Genomic DNA, 9285 nt, shown 5'->3' on the forward strand with positions numbered 1-9285 from the left:
GAAGAGGGGCAAAGGCCGAGGGCTGTGGCGGGGTGGCATGGAGGCGGGGTGGTTGTAGAGGCCCTCGGCGGCCACTTCTCAGCCCACAGCTTCCTGCTGCCCTGGGGCGATGCTGAGGGTTCCGGGGCCTCAGCAGTGCACGCCCGTGGGGCTATTAAGGCACAGCAGCAGTAGGGTTGGCGTCCCCGCAGGAGTCAGGCCTGGCGGTGTGGGGGCCATTTCATGTCACGTCGTGGTGTGTGCTGGGCAGAGGTGCCAGCACTCAAACCCAACAGTGGTCAGGCATTCCCAATCAGCCAAGCTGGCAATTAGCAGTGAGTGCTGGTGTGGATATTCACCTCACCCTCTAACCATGGCAGGGTTTCCCCTCTCACTCCAGGTTTTCTCTACTGCCTAACCCAGTGTTGTGTGTTACAGACAACAGTCATGCTGTACAACAGCTAAGATATTCCTATTTTCCAGTATGAGCCTTAATTAATTGAACACTAGACTTCTCATGTTCTGTAAGGCCTGTTCTTAAGTTTTTCTGCTGTTCTTCCCCTCTCGCTGTTAAAACTGTAAATGGCAGATGTGTTCCCTCCAGGGTCAGTCCATCTCCCTCATGGTATTCTGACAAAGAATTGAAATTGGGAATCAGTAAGAGATCGTGGGAAGAAAACTGTGGCTGAAGGGAAGTAGCAGAGAACCAGGAGAGAAAAAACTACAGTCCCAGTTTCGAACGCAAGGGGACTTGTGCCATGCTGAGTATCAGTGCTCATTTAAGGAGAGGGAAAGGTTAAGGCTCTGCATGCTTGTCTGCCATAGAGAGCAGAAGGGATTCCCACAGAGTTTTGAAAGATCCTATTTTAATGCCTGAAAAATCTACCTGGCAAAGGACTTTCAAGGCAGTAATTTTCATTTCCACACAAGATCCCGTATACGGAGAGAAAACATATTTCTGAGGATTTACATGGTTTCAGGAAGCCTACAAGACACCCTTGTTTTTCCTTTTGGCAGTTTATTACAATAGTGAGATTACTGTCGTGTTTAGGTATGGGTTGCATTTAAAGACTGTTGAAACATAAATGTGTAGAAAGATACAAGCCCAACTTGTAATGTAAATGAGGTGGTTTTCTATATTCACAGCTTAAATTTGCCCCTTCAGACTTGAGAGCTCCAAGGCAGCTACAGTGTTTGTGCTAGAGAGAATGGAGGGGTCAAGTACAGGGCATAACTTCTCATCAGTTTTATTTGCCACAGCATGGGACCAGGAAAGGAAGTGGATTAGAAACTCACTGCACTGAAGGCGGTGATGCAAAAATCATTAGTAATGGAGAGCAGAGGCAGTCCCAGTTTCATCTGGAGCAAATGTAGGATCACAACTATGCTTTTGTTGAAATAAACAGAACATAAAGCATGGAAGATTATTCCAGCTGCAGGACAGATGATGTGGCATATAGTTGGAGTTACGGAGAGGTGATACCTAATCAGGCATAAAACTTGCTTGCAGAAGGTTAACCTGTCACATTTTTAAAAGTAAATTGCAGTTGTGAGTGTGAGTTTAAATCAGATCAGTCCTTTGCATCATTGCTGCAATACAGATCCTGCATTACAGCTGGATATACTGTAGGGTCAAACGATGACCTGATAGCTCTGGTTTGACTGTTCAGTGTGAATAAAATTTAAAAAAGAAAAATTAGGAAGAGTAAATTTAATGTCACAAAGCAGTTTTGCAGTTTTAATGAATCAAAATAGTTGTCATGGGAAAAAGTTGCCTTGTTCCTGACCCATGACAAATGGAACTTTTTATGTAAACAGTGATTCTACCTCTGACAGATTCCAGTAGTTGGAGAAACTGTATCCCCTGAAGAGAGAGACCCTGTGACTGTATATGTACACTTTCATTTTTGGCAGACATCTTTGAAGCAGGCAAAAAATTCATTCCACTGTCAAACATCAATAATTCAGGGAGCAGATGATCGGCATACAACTGATCCAATTTATCATGGAAAGCCTCGTGCCGACAATTGATAAGACAGCCACCGAGTGAGAGTATTGGCAATTAGTAAATCAGCAGGACGTCCATCAGAGTGCTCCAATGGCAGACCTCAAAGAACTGAAGAAATAGGCGGCAATGTGACTGCGACAGTGATTTATGCATGAAAGTGAATCCTCTCTTTTCTCCCTACCTTTTCTGAATACCAGGCAAGGTCAGAGCAGGATAAAAGTGGCTTTGTTATACACCAGTAACCTAAGCAGCAAAACGTTAGGGATTATTGAGCAAATGGGGGGTGAAGCATATTCTACTATTTGAATGGAGAGATAAGATGATGGTTTCTGTTCTGGAACATCCTCTCGGTGTTTTATGACATCTGACAAGTAATTTGTTTGTCTCTTTCTTTTCCCCTCAATAAAAGGCTTTTACTTGATAAATCTTACCAAAAGTCTTGAAGATCATCAAACGGCAAACAACAGAAGAATAAAACATGTTATTCTTTACCTCTGTGAGTAAGTTCAGACTCTTCAGGTGGGTATTTGCCAGTTTGCTGGGGGATGGAACACCCAGCAATGCAGAGATGGCAGCTGGGTTCTGCAGATTCACACCTCGCTTCAGTGGTTACCATTTGTAGCTGAGGTCCAGGGCAGACAGCTAAGGAAAAGCACATCCCTCGGTGTGATTTGGTGGAGTTTATTTGCAGATGCCCTCACAGGGTCCATCAGGTGCAGAATAAGCTCTGATTTTTCAAAACCACTTACTGGATTTTAGTATCCAGTTGACATTGATAACAATTAATAGCCTTTGCACACATATCTCCTTAACATATCTTCCTTTTGAAAAAAATTAGGATCGGTGTAGTGGTGTATTTCAGAAAGCTTGTAGGGGAAAATATATTTTCACAGAGAACTTTGCAGTATAGGGAAAAAAAATCCAGAATCTATAGCAAAAGCATGGTGTAATTCATACTTAAATGTTTTCAATTTGCTAGTGTATATATAGCAAAGGAGAATTACAGCACTTTTCCATGGTAAGTTTAATGTCATCTCCTTCAATTAGGGTAAATAAATTTGCTTTAAATCCCCCAGGGTCTTAAAAACAGGTTATTTGGTATGCAGTGATAGATGAGAAAAATGTTGGTGTTTTTTTTTTTTTTTCTAAAAAGATATTAAAATAATATATCGACAATATAGATAAGTAATAATCCAAATGCAGTGAGGTGAGAAAAATCTGAATCTCTTGGGAGCTTCTAAACCTGAAGTAAAAAAATAATAAAAAAAAAAACCTGCCAAACTCAAATCATTGTATACTCTAAGTATTAACAGAGCCAGGTACTGAGCAGGCAAATGAAGCCAATTTACTCTAATGTACCAGCCCAGAACAAACTTGAGAGGAAACCTAAGGATATAACAATTCCTAACAGTCTAACTTTGCTCTTTTCTCCATCTCAGTTTTCTATCTACGTTGCTGTTCCGTGCTGGCGACAGGCCCTCTCCTTCAGCAGGCAGGGGGATGGAGGGTCCCTTCTCTTCTGGTGGGGAGAGAAGCCTATATTTATGTCTTATACAACAAAGTATTTTCCATTCAAACGATATCACAGGAGGTTATTCCAGCTGGTTATTTTTAAATCAGCAGGTCTGGCATGCTAGCGTTTTAAAGAGCTTGAGAAGAATTTTGTACCTTAAGAAAGCATTTTCAACAGTGTTCAGAAATTTGCTAAATTCTGATTTAGGTCTTGTGTGTCTGGCAGTGCTGTGCTCTTGGGAGAACTTACCTCCTTGGGTACTGTCCTTCCACATCTGAGCTTTTAAACTCCCAGCCTGTTTGGGGAGCAGGCAGAATCACAGAATTATTTAGGTTGGAAAAGACCTTTAAGATCGGGTCCAACCGTTAACCTAACACTGCCAAGTCCACCACTAAACCATGTTCCCAAGTGCAACATCTACGTGTCTTTTAAATCCCTCTAGGGATGGTGACTCAGCCCTTTCCCTGGGCAGCCTGTTCCAGTGCTTGACAACCCTTTCAAGTGAAGAAATTTTTCCTAATACCCAATCTAAACCTGCCCTGGTGCAACTTGAGGCCATTGCCTCTTGACCTATCACTTGTTAGTTGAGAGAAGAGACCGACCCCTTTCTCACTGCAACCTCCTGTCGTGTAGTTGTAGAGAGCAATGAGGTCTCCCCTCAGCTTCCTCTCCTCCAGGCTAAACAACCCTATTTCCCTCAGCCACTCCTAAGACTTACGCTGTAGACACTTCACCAGCTTCGCTCTCTGGATGTGCTCCACCACCTCACCACTATCGATCCAAACCTGTGTTTCTAGCGTAAATCTCGTGGTGGACCTTAAGCTGTGCTTGATGAAAGGTGGCAGCAGAATTAATCTCCTCATTTCTGGCCAGATGTGTTCTGGAGGGGGATCTTGAGAGGAAGATGGCAGCTAAACACAAGAGGAATTGTATAGGAATTTAGTACCAACAGAGGTGCTATTCGTGCCTTTTAAAACTCGAACTTCCTCGTGTAAACAGGAAGAAGATTTGGTGACTTTCTGTGTCAGTCAGTTGAAGAGGATTTCTAAGATCAAAGTATCAGAGCTGTGTCGGCAGCCGTGTGGGTTTACAGGGGCTTTCTGAGCAGGTTCTTGTCTCCGCTCTGGATTTGGTTCTGTTTACAGCCGTGTCATTCTCTCGGTGTCATTTCTCTGCCAAGTGGCAGCAGCAGAAGAGCTACAGGGTCTGCAGGCAGTATCCCTGCCTGCTGGCTAGCTGCAGCACTGCTCATTAGGTAGCATATAAAATCAGGTTTTGTCTTCTAATTAGTATTAAAACAGATGTCTTTATGATAATGCCGCAATCCAGCTCAGACTTAGAAACAGCCTTGAAGGTTTCCGAGTAACTTACTCTTGCTCAGTAACTTTTCTGTTAACTCATGGTTGATTTTTCCCTTTCCTTGAACGCGGCTCAGCCTCACGCGGTTGTAACAAACTCTTGTCCAGGTAGAAGCAATACATAGTTTGAGAGTGTCAGAAGCACTTCAGATCAATGTTCACACATCAGATGTTTGAAAGCTTCAGGATGAAACGTGAAACAAATACAAAAGTTGTGTAAAAATGCAGCAGAACGAAATGTGGAGAAACTGTCCGTCTGAGTGAGAGAACAAGCTCCATTTTGTTCTCTCCAGCTTCCTTGGCAGAGAGATCCTTATGCTACGCCGGGCTTTTGTCCTGTTTGTGCTGCATTCCAGTGCCACGGAATAGTCGGGCAGGTTCCTCTGCATCCCGGGGCTCGAGCGGGGTGCAGAAAGCTGCAGTGGGAGGTGGGTGTCCAGGAATACAGCGTCAGGCTGGCGGTTGGTGGAGACATTACGCCTCTGTGATCTTCAAGGCACCACGTAAATGAACAGCCAGATCCCTGGGGGGAAACTTAATGTTTCTCAAAGTACTGATGCCGAGATATTTTTGCTCGGTGCATTATTGCAGCTGATGCCGCAAACATAATTGCAGATGGCCTACCAAGGAGAACACAGTTTTTCCAATCCATATTTTTGGCCTTTAAAAAGACTGTTAACTAGAGATCTGGGCAGCATAAGCGCAGTAATTTTGATTGTGCCCCCTGCTACCTGTGGTTTTAAAGCTGGGCTGCTATTTACTTTTGAAATTGACTTTTTTTTTTTTTCCCCCTTTAGCTTCTGAAAGAAAGTTGCGTACAAAGAATGTGATAAATGCAGAATGTGTAAAGTTCCGTTGGATATGCTGGGTAAATGCACTGGAACGCAGCAATTGCCCAGGCTGACTGTAGTCACTGCTGCAGGCAGCAGAAGAGGGGAAGTATTCAGCCCAGGGTGTGATAGTTTTCCTAACACGCAAACAGCTCTTTAAGGGGTAAAACCCATTTCCACTTTCCCTGGTGCAGTCTGCAGGCTGGGCCCAAAGGATTCCTCCCATGACGTTTACTGCCAGTCTCTGTCGAGTTAGGTGCTGTAAATCCAGTTACACCCAAAAAGTTCAGGCTATAGAAGAATAACTTAAAGCAGAGAGTGTAGCAATTTGTACAAGCCCAACATTGAGATGCTTGACTTTGTAATGAGAGAGGGCTTTGTTACTGTACCCGATTCCGTGTTCAGGCAGGGACTGACCAGAACTAAGCTAAGTCAAGTATTTCCCCCTTTGGCCAAAAAGATTTTTAAACACGCCCTCAAACAACTCAGCAATAATAAAACATAGAAGAAAACCTCTTATAAAATCATATAGTCACATCCATTTGTTCTGAGTGTGTCGGTCTGTTCCAAAATACTTCCTTCCAAAGTGTGTCGGTGCAACAGGATAGAATTGTGTAGTTAAAATGGTTCTTGGGGAATTCCTGGATGATCGATTTGGTGCCTTTTGAGAGACTGCAAAGGCCTCAACTTACCATGCGGTGTGGAGAACAGGCTTAGCAGGATAATGACACTTGGTTGCACGCCGTGTTCTACAAGAACTTTGACAGCCTCAATGACAGTGTTACCAGTACCTAAAAGGGGGAAAAGGGAGATTTTTTTTATTTTACCCCCTGCCTTGGTTGAAGAACTTGTCCCAGGCCATCCCAGACTTTCCGTGTTAACGCTGGTGTGTGACTGAGAGATGACACTGTCCTTTCCCACTGGAAAACTGTCACCTCTGCACGTATTAATTGTAGAAATCTTCAGTCTCCTGATGGAGGAGCTTAATCTCTGCTCTGAAACAGCCAACTCTGCCAGGTTTTAAGCACTGAAGTTGGTGGATTTTATTAAAGCCCTGAGGCAAGGAAGCTCATCTGAAATAGTAAAATGGCAATTAAGAGCTCCACGTGTAGAACCAGAATGAAGTCTTACACTGGAAAAGTTACTTCATCCTGACAAACTCCTTACCACGCTTACCAGATTATATATTTCTTTTTTTTTGGTAGTTATTAACTGTATTTAATTTCAAAATAATTTACTTCTAGGATGGTAATCTTAATCCAGAAATGTCTTTTAATAGTATGAGAAAAGGGCTGTTTGAGTCTTTTCTCATGGCAAAATTAAAAAAATTGAATTTCTATCAAGTCTTAATGCTTCAGCCTTTCTCACAACCGCCGGCATGCCCAGGTGATTTGTTCTGCATTCATGCTGGTGCAAGCTGACTGATACGTATTCTCCCATAGCCTGATAAATTCCCTGCTGTGTCACCTAAGCCAAGCAAAAAACCTCCTCAAAGCCCCTGCAATTTGGAAATTTCCCTTTAAATTCAGCACAGTCACTGTTCAGGTGAGTCTAACCGTATGGAATGATGGAAGGCACTTACTTAGTATTGGGTACATGAGAAGAACTTTTCTCCTGTAAATGTCTGGTGGAAATTTAGCGTAGTACACTTTGGCTCTCTGCGTCTCCTCATCGCTCTGGATCAGGATTTTTCCAATGCGGATTGATCTGCAGCAGTCTCGCAAACCTTGTTCCATTGCCTCTCCTCAAAATGAGCAGAAGAAAACCCAACAAATTATTACACGCTAAGAAATGGCACAATTGCAAGATGCTGCAATTGAACAGACAGTGCAGATACCGTATTGGTGAAGAGTTCTAAAAAGGAGACTTTTTTCCTTGGCTCCAAGTGTTAAAAACACTTGAAGCTGTTTTCTTTTTTTTTGTCTGTTCAGACCGAAAACCGAGTCTACCCGGTGTTCCTGAGCTCCCGGGTATTGGCATTCCCACACAGCAGTGCTGAGCTCTCGAAGGCGAGAGCTGGAAGCGTCGAAACCAGCGTGTGGGGTTTGGAGAACGTCTGTGAGCTCTGCCCAGAGACACCCCGGTGCAAAATGCAGCGCGGGAGCTGTGGAGCCACTGGAGTTCACATCGCGGGTACCGAGGCTGCCGCAGCCTTGGGCAAAAGGACGGTGACTCTGCCACCGCTGAGCGTGGTTTGTTTGCAGACCTGTCTGTCTCTGAGCAGGAGTCGCTGGTGGCAGGCAAGGAAGGACAGTTGCCTCCTGAGAGGTCAGTGAGATACAGTACTTGGCATGCTGTGATCAAGGATACCTAACAAGGAGTAACAACTGGCAGGTTTGGGTAAAACTTTGCTGTAGAGGAGTGTCCCTGCACATTTTTTGAAAGGAAGTTGCTTACAGGTTTCCAGAACATTTCATTTGTGCTTGTTCAACAACCAGAAGCTACCTACCGCTTCTCATTATGCTGACCCCGCAGTTTCCCTTCTCAAATCTGACTCCTTCGTAGATGAGTCCTGTTGGTCGCAAACAAGCACGAGCCTGCCTGCAAAAGAGAAGGTGGGGATTTTGCATTTTGCAATTAAGCAGGGCCCTGTGAAAGACTTGATGAAAGGCTGATCCCATCCGGGGATGGGGGGAAGTGTGGCCTTTACTGGAGCAAATGTGTTGTGTTTCTGTCATGCTGACAGCAGGGCCAAACAAAATAGTATGGAGTAATGTAGGTAAGGGGCCTCGCTAATAATTTCAAGAAGCAACTGTAACATTATTAAAAGTAGGCTTTGTCAAGTTAACCAAATACTTTCCTTAATGTCATGGTTTCAAGTAGTAGTTCTGATAAAATAAACCTTCAGTTAGTAAGACATCTGAGCTTGTCTTTCACATTTTGATGAAGAGGAACGGTGTAAGTCAATATGACAAATATTAATTGGACTGAAAACTAGCTGATAGGTCTCCAAGTGTAGTTGTAAGCAGAAGCATCACTGAACAAGGCACAGCTCCCTTCCTATCAGTTGTTGACCCCACACTGCTTAATGTGACCTACAAGAAAATATAAAATCATTACTGGTGATCTGCAGGTGCATAGAAGTTAGGGGCAGGTCACTGATACCAAACCTAATCTGAATCACTTAATGAGCTGAGCTTAAGTAAACAACGTGTTTTTCAATGCCACCAGATGTAAAGTCATCAGCCTAAGAATAGAGCAGCAGCTGGACTAAGGGCTGGGTGACAAAGTCGTAGAAAACAGTGATTCAGAAGAGGAATAATCAGTGAAGATGAGCTCCTAATGAGATGCTCTGCCAAGAGGAGCTAGTGCTTCCATGGAACCAAAAAGGGAGGCACCAAGGAAGACAAGGGAGGTTTTATTATCTCTGTTGTGGGCTCCAGGAAAACTTCCCGGAGGGCTGGAAAACACATCTCCCTGAGAAAACACCCAAGGAAAACAGTTATTAAGAAATAAAAGGTTAAGGGACATTTTAAATGCAGTCTCTAGGAAGGCACATGGCAGATTTAACACTAAACGGTTCTTTGTCTGGCAAAGTGGTGTTTGATTCCGGGACATCAAAATAGGTTGCTGTATATTTTTAGCAGGGGGGGACAG

General features: G+C 43.7%; 1 protein-coding gene across 1 annotated transcript; it reads right to left on the minus strand.

Moving 5' to 3' along the window:
- Nucleotides 1-4271: 4271 nt before the first annotated feature.
- Nucleotides 4272-8206, minus strand: LOC116959280 (uracil phosphoribosyltransferase homolog). Its single transcript, XM_042807543.1, has 4 exons — nt 8138-8206; nt 7271-7432; nt 6381-6479; nt 4272-4411 (listed from the first exon to the last, which is right to left on the minus strand). Exons 1-4 carry the CDS (start codon nt 8145-8147, stop codon nt 4272-4274), a joined length of 411 nt encoding a protein of 136 aa, XP_042663477.1. The 5' UTR covers nt 8148-8206.
- Between the last annotated feature and the right edge of the window lie 1079 nt (nt 8207-9285).

Source organism: Tyto alba, unplaced genomic scaffold, assembly GCF_018691265.1.
Source record: "Tyto alba isolate M040663 unplaced genomic scaffold, T.alba_DEE_v4.0 Super-Scaffold_5, whole genome shotgun sequence".
Taxonomy (NCBI): Eukaryota; Metazoa; Chordata; class Aves; order Strigiformes; family Tytonidae; genus Tyto; species Tyto alba.

Coding starts and splice junctions, on each gene's coding strand:
- LOC116959280 (XM_042807543.1), bottom strand. Junction 6,480..7,270: donor TCTCATGTACCCAATACTAA/GTAAGTGCCTTC, acceptor TCCCCCTTTTAG/GTACTGGTAACACTGTCATT. Junction 4,412..6,380: donor CCTGTTCTCCACACCGCATG/GTAAGTTGAGGC, acceptor TCTTGTGTTTAG/CTGCCATCTTCCTCTCAAGA.